At 37.1% G+C, this 17,942-nt stretch overlaps 1 protein-coding gene across 9 annotated transcripts in view; it reads right to left on the reverse strand.

Moving 5' to 3' along the window:
• Positions 1–17,942, reverse strand: part of PARD3B (par-3 family cell polarity regulator beta) — a 1,017,627-nt gene that overhangs the window by 524,093 nt on the left and 475,592 nt on the right. For all 9 annotated transcript variants that reach the window (XM_073879629.1, XM_073879634.1, XM_025892834.2 and 6 more), the window contains one exon: positions 15,991–16,100. In XM_073879629.1, the coding sequence (XP_073735730.1) occupies positions 15,991–16,100 (110 nt within the window). The remainder of the gene's footprint in view (positions 1–15,990; positions 16,101–17,942) is intronic.

A 17,942-nucleotide genomic window follows, 5' to 3' on the forward strand; every position in this document is an offset into this window, starting at 1 on the left:
TACTTCGGCTATTCATCAAAAGAGATTTAGAAATCCGGAAAAAACTCAGATTCTGACATTAAATGGTTGTTTTGGTAAGTTCTATGATTACTCTCCCAAATATACACAGATAATTAAATTAAATTCCATTATTTTCAAACTGTTAAGAAAGCCCCGAGCGGAGGCTTAACTTGGACAACTCTAATCTTTTCCAAATAAACCCCCTCCCCCATGATTGCCATCACATTTACAGTGAAACAATGTAGGGAGTAACTTGGAAGATGGAGTTTGAACTATATTAAAAACAGAGAAATAACCTAATACTCTGAGGTCTATGTCTGCTCTGTTTTCCTTTGTGATATTGATACAAGATACAGATAAATTTCATCTGAATGAAGTCCATTTGTTTACCACTTGACAGTGAATGCAGAACACACAAAAGTATACTACACACACCTTTAAAAACACTTTATTCTTTTTTTTTTTTTAAGATTTTATTTATATATTTGACACAGAGAGACACAGCGAGAGAAGGAACACAAGCAGGGGGAGTGGAAGAAGGAGAAGCAGGCTTCCCACGGAGCAGGGAGCCCGATGCGGGGCTCGATCCCAGGACCCTGGGATTGTGACCTGAGCCGAAGGCAGATGCTTAACAACTCAGCCACCCAGGGGTCCCTAAAAACACTTTATTCTTTACTTAAATACCCCCTTTAAAATTCTTTCTCTGTAAAAATATTAATATATAAAAAAACTGGTATTTTGTTCACTTTTTCTTTCTTTCCACTTGGTTACCTACTTTCATTCATTCAGTCAGTTATGCAACACCTACCATAGGGCTAAGTGTCAAGCTGCAAAGATAAAAAGCACATTTTCTGCCCTGAGTGCACTTCTACTCCAAAGGAAGGAGGGAAACTTACAAATAAAAATGGTAAGTGTTCATGACACTGTTCATGACGGAAGTGTGGACCAATCTCACTGAGGAGGAAGAGGGCAGGAAGAACTGAGGAAGGAATCGTTGGCTCAAGAGCAGAACATCATGGGTAGGGACCAGTGCATGACATGACAGGTGCCAATGCTGTGCTCGTTCCATGGCTTCTGTCTGGCCTCCGATATTTTGGTCCTATATTAAATACTGCTTCCTCCAATAATATTTTCATCATGATCTCACCAAATGCCAAATTATACATTACTTTAAAAAAATATTGCTGAAGCGGTAGCTAGCTTTTGCCAGAGAGAAGGGTTTGGGGAAAGGATTTAAAGCGAGGCTGGTGGTCCAGGCTGGTCTCAGCAAATGGGAAGGTACCTGTGACACAGACAAGTGGGCAAAGCGAATCAAGATAGAGCGTCAGGAAGAGCAAACCAGGGACACACCGAAGAGCAGGGGCTTTCAGAAAACCCCAGGAGAGGGATGACATGGTGAACCATTTGAATTTGCCCTGTTTCTTCATAATCTCTCCTTTCCTATTTTAAGTTTTCAATTAAAAAACTGATTAGGAGGAAGAGAACTAGTTCACATCAACAAAGGAAATCCAGAGAAAACACTGCCTTAAGAACTGGACTTTTTTTGTTTGTTTGTTTGGTTGGTTTTCAAATGAAAAGAACTTGCAAGGATCTCTACAAGCAAAAGACACTCAACATGCATTTAATATTCAACTTTGGAATCAATATTTTTTTCTAGCTGTGCGCTAAGTGCCTTCCTTAAAGCTGAACCTGATTAAAATCAAATCTTTAAAAAAGATTGCTCTTAGAATTATTTCTATAGTGTAACCTATCCTACTACCCTTCCAACACATATATTTAACAAACATATATAGTACTTGCCATACATAGTGAGAATTTTTAAAAATAATCCCTCATGGGGCGCCTGGGTGGCTCAGATGGTTAAGTGTCTGCCTTCGGCTCAGGTCATGATCCCAGGGTCCTGGGATCGAGTCCCGCATCGGGCTCCCTGCTCCTTGGGAGCCTGCTTCTCCCTCTGCCTCTCTCTCTCTCTCTCTCTCTCTCTCTCTGTCTGTCTTTCATGAAAAGATAAATAAAATCTTAAAAAAAAAACCCAAATAATCCCTCATGTACTTCTCATTAAAACCCTATGAGGTAATTACTGTCATCATAACCATTTTAAAGATGAACAAAGTGAGACCAAAAGAAGGGAAATACTTGACACAAATCAACCAGTGAGTCAGTGGAAGAACTAGATTTGAACCAGATGGTCAAGCTTAATACAAGTTATTAATAATACAAGTTACAATTAATAATACAAGTTACTAACCACTGCAGCCTGCAGCCTCTCAGGGTCTACCACTCCCACCTACCACTCTAGCACCTTATGAAGTAATACTGCTTTGAATTCAAAGGATGAATCTCCAGGCTGAATTTCATGGGAAGTTATTCATGATTATTGCTTCCTCTATTCCCTCTATGTCTTCTAGAGACTTCCAGGCAGAAGTGTTTTGTTACCCATTCCTGGGATGGTGCCCAGCTTCCAAGAAAAGTACCTTTCTCTTCTAGAACTCACAAACAGTATTATAGGGATAGATTATAATAATAATGTCCAATGCACGATTTCATGTGGTCAAGCTCCAATCACAAAAGTTCCTTGTGGTTTCCCATCCATAGTCATGTTTTTCAACTCAAACATATGCCTCCCTCATTTCCAGACCCTGAATGGGTTCTCCATACATGACCCTAGTGAAACTGTCATCATAATTGAATTTCTTAATACTGGATTCATAACCATGACATTAGTTAAGAAGCTAAAAATAAAAGCTGTGGCTAGCTCTCGTTTTTGTGTGCATGCATATTAATTTAAATCATTTCCCTTTAATTATATTTAACACACATTAGAAATTTGGTAATTATAAGAGACCTTTAATTATCAACATTCATTATTATCACTATTATTAACATACATTAAGCACCCACAGTCTGCTAAATGCTATACTCAAGATAAAAAGCATTAACCTTGCAATTCCATTTTGAGCAAGATAGAAGACAATCTTCTTCTTCCAGACAGAGAAAAAAATTATATTTGCCTAACTTGACAAAGAGCCAGTGGATGAGTCAGGGATAAAGCCTAGCTGTCTTAACAACTAGACAATTGGATAAACAATAGAATGGCTATAAAACTCTGCCACTTTAAGCACATCTGAATCTGTTCTTCCATAAATGTTTTTAATGCCTGCATCAGATTTTTTGTGATGGCAAAACTTTCTGCTTCATAAGAATATCTAAATTGTATAAACAGCCAAGTCATTTGAGACCCACTTTACAATATACACTTTGGCATCAAATAGAATGAGACCATTTTTGGTGGAAAAATAAAGTGTGGTTATAAAATAATGAAATTTTTTTTTTCTTTTTAGGAAGAGGCTCATAAACTGGCTTTGAAAGAAGTTTCAGATAAAGATTGCCCAAAGCATTTGAGGAATGACAGCATCAATGGGACAGAGGTATAAATTCTAGGGTGATACTTGCAAAGCTAACATTTGAGTGACAGAATGAAAAGAGGCTATATTGCATTAAGACATATTTGAAGTAAAATGCTAGCACTGCTACTTAGTAATATGATCTAGAGTAAATGAGTTAATTTGTTTGAGCCTTAGTTTCTTCACCTATACAACAGAGTGAATAAAGCTGAACTTGCATATTGTAATGGGATAAAATATTTGAGCATATATAATAAAGTGTCTACATCTGACATGAACTTGGAACTGAGCAAAAAAAGTCCCTGACTCCATGACATCCTGGGTACTATTATGTGGCCATCTGTTGGCAGACCTAGCATGCAGATTAATGCTATTAAAACTGCAATTAAATTGCTTCATGGTTTAAGTAGGGTATTGTGAGATCAGAAAATATATTGTATTCTTTATATAAACCTTTTATAAGTAACCCCTGTTCTTTAGGCACAATGCTATGTTCTGGGTATGTACAGAAAAGTGATCCACTCACTAGAGGCTCAGAGTCTAGTAAGGAGATACAAAATGTGGAATATTATAACATAAGATAGAATTATAATAAAGATATGCTAGTGTGCACTGGATAGGAAGTAGTTAATTCTGTCTGTAGCAGAAAGGGTTTAGGGAAGGATTGGTAAAGAAAGAGACCATTACACTAGGGTTTGAAAGAAAACTGGACATGTACTAGGGGAAAGAGGGATGAATGACAGTTGTCATTCGCCTGACAGAAGAAACAGCTGGGCAAAGACACACAGACAGAAGCACTGTTTGTGCATGTGAGAAACGGTACACAGTTTGCATGGTGTACATAGTGTGATTAGAGATGAGCTGAACATACAGGTAGCAGTTAGGTTGTAAAAAGTTGTGCCAAGTACCCAAAAGTAAATCCTTGCTAATGTGAATAAATACTTTTGGACACCAAGGGTACCAAGGCTAGTCAATGTGGGAAAAACAGTATTTTCAACAAATGTCACTGAAAAAACTGGATATCCACATGCAAAAAAAAAAAAAAAAATGAAGATGGACCTTTACCTAGCACCATACACACAAAAATTAACTCAAAGTGAGTCATAGACCTAAACATGAGAGCTAAAACTATACAACTCTTAGAAGAAAACATAGGGCAAAGCCTTCAGAACGTTGGAGTTGGTGATGATATCTTGAATATGACACAAAGACACAAGCAACAAGAGCAACAGAGTAGACAAACCAACTCACAAAAACGAAAAACTTTTGTGCACCAAAGGGAACTGTTAACAGAGTGAGAAGGCAACCTACAGAACAGGAGAAAACATTTGCAAATCATCTATACGATAAGGATTCATATCCACAATTATAGAGAATGCCTGTAACTCAACAACAATAAACAACCCAACTTAAAAAGGGGCAAAGAAATTGAATCAATATTTCTTCAAGGAAGATAACAGGTATCTCACTTTTTTGAAAGTTCATGTTACACCGTTTTCCTCTTACAGAAGATCTATATTAGTACCTGTTTTCACCAACCAAAAGAAACCCAAAGAGGATTTTTGCTTTGATGAAAAAAAAAAAAGCAAAAACAGCGTTAAGTATTTTTTTGTAGCCAGCATGCACCCCAAGAAGCTAGAGTGGTACCACAAAGCCCCTTCCCTGGGAACTACACTCAGCATCAGGCTGCCATAGCTTTCAACTGTGTGACTATCTGTGTTTTATCATGATTTTTATTGTGTAACCATTAGCAAGATGTGTCCTAAGGTATTAGAAAAGCCTAGGAGACATTATTTTTTGGGTGCAGGGATGCCCAAAACTTTCCCCCTATAAATTAATGGTAATTGCTTTTGCACTCCATGCCATTTCGGCTTACAAAAGGTTTTCACTGGGACACTCTACTTTTGATAGTGGGGGACACCTGTATATGAATGGCTAATAGGCACCTGAAAGGATTCTCAACATCCCTAGTCATTAGGGAAATCCAAATCAAGACTCTAACATGCCAATTCATACCCACAAGGATGGATACTATGTAGACAATAGAAATTAAACAAGTGTTAGATTGTGGAGAGACTGAGGGCCTTGTGCCTTTGTCGGTGAGGATATAAAATCATACAGCTACTGTAGAAAACAGTATGGTGGTTCCTCAAAAAAATTCAAAATAACCATATGATCCAGCAATTCTGCTTCTGGCTGAATATCCAAAATAATTGAAAGCAGGGTCTGAAAGATATTTGTACACCCACATCCACAGAAGCATTATTCACAACAGCTCAAAGATGAAGGCAACAAGAGTGTCTATCAACAAATGAATGGATAAGCAAAATGCAGTCTATACATACAATAGAATATTATTCAGTTTTTAAAAAGGAAGAAAATTATGGCACATGCTACACCATGGATGAACTATAAGGGCATGATGCTAAGTGAAATAAGCCAGCCACCCAAGGACAATTATCGCATGATTCCACTTACATGAAATAACTGGAATAGTCAAATGTATAGAAAAAGAACGTAGAACAGTGGTTACCAGGGGCTGGGGGAGAAGGAAGTGGGGAGTCACTATTTGCAGAGTACACAATTTCAGTTTAGGATGATGAGAATGTGCTGGAGACGGATCGTGGCTCACAGCAGCACCTTAACATGAGCGTACATAATGTCACTGAACGGTATACCAACAAATGATTAAAATGTAAATTTTATGTTATGTATATTTTACCAGACTAAAAAAGAAAATAACTTTATTCTTCTTTCTCTGTTGATTAATAGGTACAGAGTTTTGTTTTTTAAGATGAAAAGAGTTCTGGAGATGGATGGCACATGGTTGCACAATATTGGGAATATACCTAGTGCTACTTACACTTAAACATGGTTAAGACAGTAGATATATTATGTGTATCTTACCACACTAAAAAAAAAAGTCCTACTAAGACCAAGAAATTTAAATATATCCTGGAGGAATGGGAAATGGTCAGTTGTTTCAATGTAGGAGAGTGACCTGTCAAATTTTGTAAATAGGTTCATATACTTACAGGTATATAATCATTTTATTCACGAAACAATAAGGAACCATTTCATACTAGTAAAAATCCCACTGGACAAATGAAAGAACTTTTAACTAAGCAATGTCTATATATAATGAGACTTTTCAAATGACATTTTCAAAAAAGATTTTATTTATTTGAGAGAGTGAGGGAGAGAGAAAGAGAGAATGAGCAGGAGGAGATGGAGAAGCAGACTCCCTGCTAAGCAGGGAGTGAGACATGGGGCTCGATCCTGGCCCCCTGATTGTGACCTGAACCGAAGGCAGAAGCTTAACCGACTGAACCACCCAGGAGCTCCTCAAACGACATTTTGACTCAATAAATGCGTGAACTTTTGACAGGTGTTCTTCTAGATATGTGCAACCACACTATAGCAATATCAAATGCTCTGGGTGCTTACTGATGTTCAGGTCTTCACAGAACATAGCTGACGGCCAAATACATTTTTTTTTTTAAATTAAGAAGGCATGGGTGGTCGACACAGCAGTGAAATTAAAGGCACAGGAAAAGGAGACAACACATTTTCTTTAGAAGCAAATCCATCAATTCTGACTTCTGATGCTTAAGAATCTGCCTTCTCCTTTTAAAGGGGAATAATCCTTTGTGATTTTTGCAACAAATGCCACTTACCCGTTCTTTGCTTAGAAAGGAGGGAGATTTGTAGGGAAAAGAGGGCTGGGAAGTCAGTTGGAAAACATCAGGGCAATGTCAGTCTGAAAATCATCAGCCAGTTGCAAGTTAAAAAAGATTTGCTAAAAGTAGCAATGTTTTTACTGGTTCAAGTCTGTCAGAAGGCTTTGGATTTTCTAGTGCCTCACACCAGTAACTTCAAAACTAACTCATTCCAGATGTCCCTATGATCATCTAATCAGACATCAAAAGCTGTATGGTGACAAGCTCACATGCTGCTTATGAGGACGTTGTATGTTTCCACAAGCGTAAAACACATACAGTAGCTACTTTTAAAATGTGATTCATCTAAATCAGAATTCTATTTACAAGTACAGAGGTATTAGGAAAGGGGCCACCCTCTTGAGAAGGAGAGAAATCTTTTAAATGTCTGTACAGTGTCATTCTATGACTAAAGTTTGAAAGGAAAAACCAAAATGAAACTTGTACTTCAGAAGAGTTTGTGTTGTGAGAAAAAAGAAATCCCCCATCAGAAGAGATTTCTAAGAATCACACCATGCTCAAGGAAAAAAAAATCTTTTCCTCTCAATAACAGTCATTTTGCATCTTTCCAAGATAAACCCCATGAACTCCCTTTCCTTCCATGCCATCATTTTTCAGTAAATGTCCACAACATGGAAGGTCCATCAGAACAGGGAGACATAGATATGGTCCATACCCTTCAGCTTTCACTTGAAAGCAACATGATCTACTTGTACTTGAATCTTCAGATTTAAGTTCTGCTCTCTTCTACAGAATTTAAGTGTGCTTATGTATGGGTGTATGCCTTTTTATTGCTGCCTTTGTGTATTTGGCCTTTTAAATACACACACACACACACACACACACACACACACTCCACCTTAATATTATTACCCTGAGCAATAAAAATAAACTTCGGTGTTTTGGATAGAAATACAACCTCATTCCATGAACAACTACAAATATTGAGGTATTAAGAGGAAATTTAAAGTTGAATTCATACCCAGCAAGTTAATTCACATCTGGAACCATGCCAGTCTGGATGTTTCAGTCCCTAAGAACAACAGAAGTTCATATAGGATTTCTATTTATTATTTCCTTTTAGTCACATGAAATTTGAGGAAATCATGCACAATTTAAATAATTTACTCAGGATCACTGAGTTATTGCTGCAATCAGAGCACAGGAGCTTAACCTTTAGAATAAAGCTACTTTAAACATCACCTTTACCAAATTTTAAACAACACTGTCAAATTACATTTGCCCACACAACTAACAAGAGATGTTCATTAGTGTTTTCACTAAGAAACACCTTGTAAATGTTCCCATACTCTTGAATTAATTCACATACCAGGATTTTTTTTCTTCTTTTCTTCCAAATCTCTTGAAACCAGAAGAACCTCTTAAAGAAAATGGAATAGAAGGAACATTTCAAAGGGGGAAATCTGCAGATGTAGTAGGCATACGAGAGGGATGTTGTCCAGACATTTCCAGTCTAATCAAGGATTTTCTAAATTCTTTGAACACAGTTAGAAAATTACAAAGCTGTAACTGCCAACCAAGATCATGGACTTTTGGATTCTAGAACTCACAGTTTTGTTGACAAAGACGTAGAGCTCAGATAATCAACTCCCTCGCATATGTATTAATTTCTATTCTCTGTTCATATATCAAGGGCATAAGCAAAGTTAGGCTTTATCAAGTTCATCTCTAGAATTATCAAAGTTTGTTGTCTTCTTATAATTTCTGTTCTTTCTCACAGCCAATTTCTCTGTGAAATCACTGCTAGAACTGTAAAAGAGATGAAGTAGTTCTCACAATTCAAACTGCTGACCTGAGCCATCAACCCACATTTTAATTCCAAGCGGAGAATTTGCATTTAAACATCTCTCTCCCCTTGTCAACACAGGTAACACATTGTCCTAAAGCAGAAAATGCAGAACTAAAGCTATTTAGGGAGCAAAATAGTATGTTGGACAGGTTAATTTCATGATTTTCACATTCTAATTCATACACTCATTCATATCTATAATACACATCCACACAAGCATGCACATCTCTACAAGATGTGTTCAAAGTTGTCGAATTCATTCTGTCCATCTCAGAAGTAACACTTTTAATTATCTGGTCATATATTTATGTGTCAGGTGTTGGGGGCTTGGATACAAAAATGAATCTATTGACTCATGCCTCTGAGGAGCTCCATCTTGTGCCAGACGTGTAAATAAGTAGTTATATTCGGGTGGGATAAGAGCTAACAGAGATTCTGCACATGGGAATTCCCTCGAGGGAGGGGCATGGGAGGCTGAGCAGAGTGCAGACTAAAGGCAAAGGGCACAAATTCTGATCCTTAAAATGTAGTATTTGATCATTTGATACTTGCTTACAGATTGCTAGGGTTTTTAATTACTTCAGATTTGGTCATCATAACCAGGCTGTAAGTTTCCTGAGGACAAGGACCATAACTTAAGTTTTCCAGATGGTACAGAGCAGAGGTCTTGGGCATCTGGAAAACTTTTAACAATTTATGTTGACATGGAAGCAAAACTCATTCAATTTTCTTTTTTTTTTTTTAAGACCTTCCTTCCTTCCTTCTTCCTTCCTTCCTTCCTTTGAGAGAGAGAGAGAGAGTGCCCAAGAAAGAGGAGGGGCAGAGAGAGAGAATATCCAGCAGACTCTGTGCTGAACATGGCGCCCGAAGCAGGGCTGAACTCAACCCTGAGGATCATGACCTGAGCTGAAATCAAGAGTTGAACGCTTAACTGACTGAGCCACCCAGGTGTCTCCTTCCAATCTTCATTACAAGCAGATCAATTTAAACAGCAAAAGATGACATGTCATGGTTATTTTTTAAATTTTTGAGACTAACCTCTGAATAGTGGTCCTTCTTTTAAACTTTCAGTTCCGGACTAGACCCAAGAAGAATGATCGGGGAGCATACATCTAAACAGGAGTCACATTTTCCAGATTCCTTTATTAGTCATGGTACAGACATTCAGACAATCCAAATTTGTTTCACCAGCTTCTGTAAGATTTGGTGAAAAATTTTGTTGCAGAAAAAATTAGGCTTCTGGATTTTCCCTACCTGGAACTCAAGTCTTATAAACATAACTGCTTCAGAAATTAAGCTGCCTCAACTTGCCAAACTAAGTAAACATCTGGCCCCATGAAATACTGGATGGCAGTGTTATCTCTTGAAAACAAAGTCATATGAAAACCATTATTGCAATGTGTCTCCAAGCTTTGGTTTTATCAGCACACAGCGTGAACAGCTGGAGTTAGAAACACCAGGACTATTATTAAATCACTGTGTCAGGAAGGGAGAAAAAAAAAAAGAAAACCTTTTGTAGGCTTCAGTATCTCTAAATAATGCAATTATATATTACATGCTTTTTCTTCCTCCCTTTTGCTCACTGGTATCCATCTCTCCTCATTGGAAGACAATGAATAGAGCCTTCCTTCCAATCTACATTCCTGTCTACAACAATTAATTTATTGTACAGCTACTTAATTGTCTATCTAAGGGAAAGAAAAATATGATTTGGTTATTCAAAATTTTTGTTAAGTTTCTATGTTGGGTTTTGACAGTTAGGGACCCACAACCAAAAGTCCTCTCACATCTCTCAGTGACAATTTGATGATTTTCATCCTAAAAACCAAGCCACTTAAATTTCTCTCTAATATTTCAATGATTTCTTTCATGGACGTGAAAATATTTAGGCCAAGATCAACACTGATGACGATTTCAATATATGTGACACACAAAGGAAAATTTCTCAAATCAATGTTCCATCATCTTATCTGCAGAACACAAAGAGAACGCTCCTATTCATTGGAAATGCTTCCTTCCCCTCGAAGCTACCTGCCACTATCTTTGCTGATAAAATAGGAAAAACTACCAAGAACCATCTCATCTCCCTTAACATGCAAGACCACTGGAAACACTTCTCCCCAGGGTGTCTTCCCTTTGCCTCCAATCTTACGCTTGCTGAGAATCAGGTTGCTACTCACTAAAGAGTTATTCCTGTCCTCTCAAAGCAGCAATTCAAAAACTTCTATTCATCCTTACATCTTGAAAACGTTTATAAGCTTTGTGTTGGATAGGCAAGGTGATAATAAGATGAAATAGCCTTAATTATTTAATATTTGGGGGGTGGTGTCAATTCCCACTGCATTCTTAATCTCTATCATTCATCAGATTCTGAGGATTGATGGCTTTCCCACGTTGTTTCATCCTAAACCTGCAAACAAGTAGTTCTTGATCATTTTTTTCTTTTTAAAATTTGGTAAGATTGAGAGTCTCAAAAAAAAAAGTAATAGAGTCTCCTTCACAAAAAAATGCATGCACGTGCAACGGTCTACAGCATCAAACTTCAGAGTTAACAGACCCTCTGACACTCATTCATGGACTCCCAATTTAATAACCTAAAGTATTGCCATGTTATTTTTTAAAAAGAAACAGTATACGTTGTGGATATGAACTTTTAAAAGACAGAGCAATATTTTCTTAATTTATTTTGGTGATGCAAGACAAGTAACAGTTTTAGAACAAACAAAGTCATTTACTATCCAAGAACAACCGCAGCATTATAATTTTCAGGAATTCACTTTTTAATTTACTCGCCCTGCAGGATCATTTTGCTTTAGGGGTTAAATGTGAAACTATAAACAGTCATTAAAACACAAAACAACCATAGTAGTTAACCGGATATTAAGAAAAAAATCACATCTGTTTTAGAGTTCTCTTCCACCCACAAATTCGGGAACATCAATTTCAAGAACCTGGTTTTATGGCATGCCCTTAAGCCAAGAACACCAGGTTACAATCAATGCTAGGAGGTAAGACATCCCATCAGCAGACTCCCACTATTACATCTTGCCCCCAGGATTCTCTTTCTTTAATTCAAAAGCAGTCAGTAGAATTGGATTTTCTATTGCCTTGAAAGATAAATAGTCATTACGATTTGCACATTAATAATTATGCTATTCTGATTAACTGATGGGTTTATGAAAAGAGTAAGAAAGAAAATAAATTTCCATGCTGTTTAGCTGGTGGTACCCTAAGTAACAAAGAGTGAGATTTGGTGGCTTTTCAATACACAGAATCCGAGACTTGTAGAGAATTTGATTTTTCTAATTTGAACTCTTTTTAAAACTTCAACTTGTCTGAGGGTGTACATCTTAAATAACCAATTTGTAATAATTTAAGCAGCCAGAAAACAAGTGCAACTTCTCCAACTTTTCACAAACATGCATCTCTGGGCATCAGAGAAAGTTCTTCCTGCTATAATAAGCCTAATGAAGTGCAAGTAAAAATAACAGTCATCAACTGTGGCTTTAAAGGCAATATTTCAACATAATCAAATGTGTCAAATATTCATCCTTCCAGCTTTTTAAGCTGTGGGTTATAAGTAAGTTTCATTTCTTGGGAATGATTGAACATAACCCACTTGGGGCTCTGCCATCTGTGAATTACTTACATGTGAACACTCTGTTTAAGAGATGGAAATTTTGATTGTTTTTCTTCCTTTGGATATTGAAATGCAATGCAATTGAACAGAGTTTTTAAGCAATTATTGTTCATGTTAGTTGCACCATGGCTGAATTATCACACACTCCCCATATTTATCATCACTTATTAATTCACGGGCATCAAATATGGTGCAGCTGAAGTTGTGGAGGAAGCACCAAGTGGAACTACAGAATCTGAGAGATGGGAAAGAATCTGCAGTCTCCAGTTGTGTACTCCCTGGGCTCAGGGGCTGTCCACACAAACCCCTCTCTGCAGTGTGCTCCGGTGTGAGAGTTGTGGTTGTGTTCCCATGGTTTCCTTGAAAGGCCGTTCCTCTTATCGCTGAGCAAACAATGAAAGTGACTATGGGGCTATATGTAGGGTGCCACATAATTTATCATCCGTGCATGGACACCTCTGAGAGTTAGTGGGGACACTATTAATAATTATGCCAGAACAACAGGCACGAATGAGGACTGCCCCAGGCAAACCTAATCATACTGTTACCCCAGAGATGATATGCAACTCAGAGAACTTCTCCCAAGGGTCTCAAACCATTTCATTAATGCTATATCCAATTTTACTTCTGTTTAGAGCTGTTCTGTCCAATGGAAATAGAATGTGAGCCATAGATCTAATTTTAAAGTTTCTAGCAGCCATGCTTTAAAAAGAAACAGGTGAAAATAATTTTGATAATATATTTTACTCAACCTAATATACCATAGTCTTATTTCAATGTGTAGTCAACATAAAAGTTATTAATGAGGTCTTTCATATTACTCTTTTTTATATCTCAATCTTTAAAATCCATTATGTATGTTACACTCGAATTACATTTCTAGTGCTCAATAACCACGTGTGGCCATGGCTATAATATCGGACAATGCAGTCTAAATACTCCATGAGTTAGGATACGCAGGAATAAATGAACAGAATCATAACACACACACACACACACACACACACACGCACGCACGCACGCGTATTTTTTTTCTGGGTAAAAACAGACTCAACTAAATGTCTTCCTTTTCTAACTTTGCCTGCTTTTCATAGCATAGCAATTAAACTATCTGTTTCTTGCCTGAGGTGAACCAGACTTTGGAGCACATACAACTTTACCTGGTAGTTGTTTTGGGGAACAGAGAGAATGGCCAAATTAGAAAAGGTGGGTAAACTGCTGAGAAATTCTAGAACTTTTCCCAGACTAATATGTGCCTGCGCTCCTAAGTCTAACACATATGCAGTGAGCACCCTCCATGTACTTAGCACTAGAAATAGAAAGATAAATAATAAGCACAATGTTTGCACCTTGGACTGTTAAGGCTTAAAGTTTGCTTGGACATTATTTTACAACTGAAAAAAGAGAAGGCTAGGATGTGCCAGTGTTCTGTGGCAAGCCAAAGACCAGAGTCTATTCTTTGGGGTCTGCATTTCATCAGCCACAGAGAACACTGAGGAAAGGAAGAAATGTATTTTCCTTTTTACTGTTGATACAGACTCAGCCACTGCTTGGTACCTTGCATACGGTTAGGATCTGGGGAGCCAGCCTTTCTTCTTGAATCAGGATTTGCATCTTTGCTAGTAATAATATACTCCCTCACCAAATACCTCAACTTAGAATTCAAGCGTATTCTAGTTTGGTAAGAATACGTAATCTATAAGAAATATAATAGTCCTCATTTCCTGTAGGGAAAGCAATATTGAGTATTTTCAATTAGTCTAAACACAGAACCTAAGTGATAAAAACATTGAACTAAATACTGGTGATTCTCTGCATGTAAGTGATGATAACACAATCAGATACACTCTGACTTGGGGTATACTGACATTGTAAAAATAAGCAGTAAACTGTAACTTTTCTCATTTATATAGCTTCTCTTCCTCCAATCCAATATACTTGGGCTTCACACAGTCTCAATCAGTGTGTTAAATACTGTTTCTGTTTAAACTCACCATTAAAGTAGAACACACACACATGATTTTTATTAAAGTAATGTTCCATTAAATATGTTTCCTTAAAAGGATGGTGGGGAAACATTACATCTAAAATACTATGAGGACACCTGGGGTGCCTGGGTGGCTCAATCGTTAGGCGTCTGCCTTCGGCTCAGGTCATGATCCCAGGGTCCTGGGATCGAGCCCTGCATCGGGCTCCCTGCTCCGCGGGAAACCTGCTTCTCCCTCTCCCACTCCCCCTGCTTGTGTTCCCTCTCTTGCTGTGTCTCTCTCTATCAAATAAATAACTAAAATCTTTAAAAAAAATAAAATACTATGAGGACACTTGCTTCCTTGTTTACAGAAAGAAATATGCTAAAATACTGCCACAAACTTATTAGCAAATACTCAATGGTTTGGTATAGTGACTCCTAACTCATATACATTGTCAATGGTTCTTGAGAAGAACCTTTTATACCAAACTGGTGAGAATCTGGTTAGTTCATTCAGCATCCTTATATAACTCTAAAATATTGCTTTTTTTTCTTAAGGCACTATAGACAGTGAGACTTAAAATGGGGAAGAGCCTTGCTATTAGGAAACTTTTAAATATGGCTACATTATTGAAGATCACCTATTGCAAAAATATATACCCATTAACCAAAATCCAACTCTCAGGCTATTTCCAAGGATGGACCGCAGTCACAACTCTTCCAAGTGACTCAGGATTTATCAGAAAGATCCGACGGTACCATATGAAAGGAGGACATTATCTCTTCAGGATTCATTCTCCATTTAACCCATCAGTTATAAGTGTGTCTTGTTATAAGCACTTCTGGTATTTAATTTTATTTTTGTTTAATTTGGATGTTGAGTTCTAGAAACCCAGTCCTGGCACCACATACACATGATATTGGTATCTTGAAACTCTATGACCATTCACCATGGCAGGACTTCACAAAGCTCTGCATTAACACACTGAAAATATATAAAATGATATCCTTGGGCATTACTAAAACAGGAGGATGGAGGAAATTCAACAATGTGGTGTGCTGGTTAAGAGCACAGACTTTGGAACCAAACCACCTCGGTTAAATTCTTGACTGTGTCACTTACTAGTTGTGACCTTAGATAAACTACTAAACCTCCCTCTGCCTCAATGGCATTATCAGTAAAATGGAGGCAAAAATTTGTGCCCACCTTGATGTGGAAGTTTAAATGACTTTTTGTAAAGCACTTAAGAGTCCTTGAAACATAATCAGTGCTATGTAAATTGTTAGAATATAAGTTCTAGTGATAGCTCATAGTTGCTATTACTAATACTATATGTCCTATCAAATACTCTCTAATGATCAACTTACTTAAGACTGTGAAGTCCCGGTTAGTCTATGGGTAAGGCACTTTGATCTTTCATTAGAAAGGCAAACTGCAGGATACCTACTAGAATAACAGGTTTCAGACTCTGGCCACTGGGGTGTGAAGCACTTGGCTGGGCATCAGCAGGTGGGCCTGGTGCTGGGTCACTGCTTCTCCTCACCAGCAGTGGAGTGCCTGTAGGACAAAATAAGAGGTGAGAGGTCAACAGAACCCTGGGGAGAAGAGAGTGCATGGTACAGTGCAATTTAATTAAAAAGGTTTACAACATGCTTTTATGTAAAAACATTCTATTTCTAAGGATGCTTGTAAATTAATCCATTTAATGATCTTTTGTCATCTATTTACAGACTGACACATAGAAACAAAATCTTTCAACTCTCATCCTTTCCCACTTGCATTTCAAAACAAGTCATTGTACTTAACCAAAAACGATTAGGGAATGCAGAAGTTGACAGTGTGCAACTGCAACTGATCTAGAGAATGTATCTGAGTATTAAAAAGAATGATTATCCAGCAGACAAGTGAAGAGATTCACACAGTCAGTGCAATTTGCTATTCAGTAGAGTTAGAAGTATAGTTATTGCTGCCATTTGGTGCTTCCTAAATCTTTTGAATGATGATATACACTGAAACATATTATTTGCTGGGGTTATAGCATTAATGTCTATTTAAGTACAGAAAGAGATTGACTCCATTATCTTCCTTTTCTCCCAAAGTTGATAAAACTGATAAGGAAAATAAGTTAGTTCTTCTAAAAATATATCTTGATTTCTTTTTAATATAATGAAAGCTTCCACTATTAAATATTTGAGCCAGTTATTAAATTCTGAGAAAAGATCATACTATTAGAAAGTTCAAGTGAAATCCAACCTTAACAGAGCTGGCGGCCTAACTAGTCTGCCTGCAATTAGGCCTAAAATAATTTGTTTCATACAAAATTGGCCACTGTAGAGGAAATTCTCAAAGAAGTCCTTTTGTGGTCTAAAAATTGCTCTCATGTAAAAATTAACTTTTTATTTGCATGCTTTGGGGAAAAAGTGGAAAAGAGTAGAACTGCAATTCTCCATTTATCAATATTCTGCAAAATCTTCCCCAACTCTCTCGAGCTATTGCTGCTTAAAATAACATTTTTTCATATTTCATTTTATATGGTACAGTTACAAAAAGTGAATCCATTTTGAAATTATTTACAAATCTAATTTTTATATGTGCTCCAACATTTTTATTCTATGTACAAAATATAGACACTAATACCTTCCATCTTTGTTCAGACTCTTTTTATCCTTGTTGCTTTTTAAAAAAAATAACTTCTTTTATAATAGGAAATTAACATGCTACTGAGGATGAAACACTAACCAAAAGGTATTATAAAGTCCAAGTTTACGGTCCATTATTTCTTTTCTATTAATAAACATTTCACTACATTATTCCCTAATTCCTCCATTTCCATCTAAAAATTCTTAAGCAAGTGACACAGCAGTGGTTGTATGGCTGGCAACTCTCTTGAATGAGACATTAAAAGGAAATAAGTACAAGAGAAAAATATCATAAAAATCTCAAGACAATAGGGTCCCAGTCCTGTACCACTATCTCCCCTGATTCAGGTGATCTGAATTACCATTAACATAAAGTGGACAAATCAGTCTAAATGTGATATCCTCAGAAGCAACCTATTATCCTAAAAATTAAGAAGAGAATGGGGAAAACTCTGTGAAACTAGTTAGTTTCTAAACATTTAACCCAGACTAGGACATTGCATGCCAACGATCTAAAAACAAACAAAAGCAAGTAGAACCAGCGTGGGACACCAAGATCCAAAAATAAGTTGATTCAGAGGCACAGAAATGGAAATTTTAGTGATTGACAACAGTTTTTTTCAGCTGAGTCATACACATATATATATAAATATATACAGAATATACATATGTGTGTGTGTGTGTGTGTGTGTGTGTGAAAGAGAGAGAGAGAAAGAGAGAGAGAGAGAGAGAGAGAGAGAGAGAGAGAGAGAGAGAGAGA

Source organism: Callorhinus ursinus, unplaced genomic scaffold (assembly GCF_003265705.2).
Source record: "Callorhinus ursinus isolate GAN/ISIS: 27379988/994484 unplaced genomic scaffold, GSC_fseal_2.0 scaffold2, whole genome shotgun sequence".
NCBI lineage: Eukaryota > Metazoa > Chordata > Mammalia > Carnivora > Otariidae > Callorhinus > Callorhinus ursinus.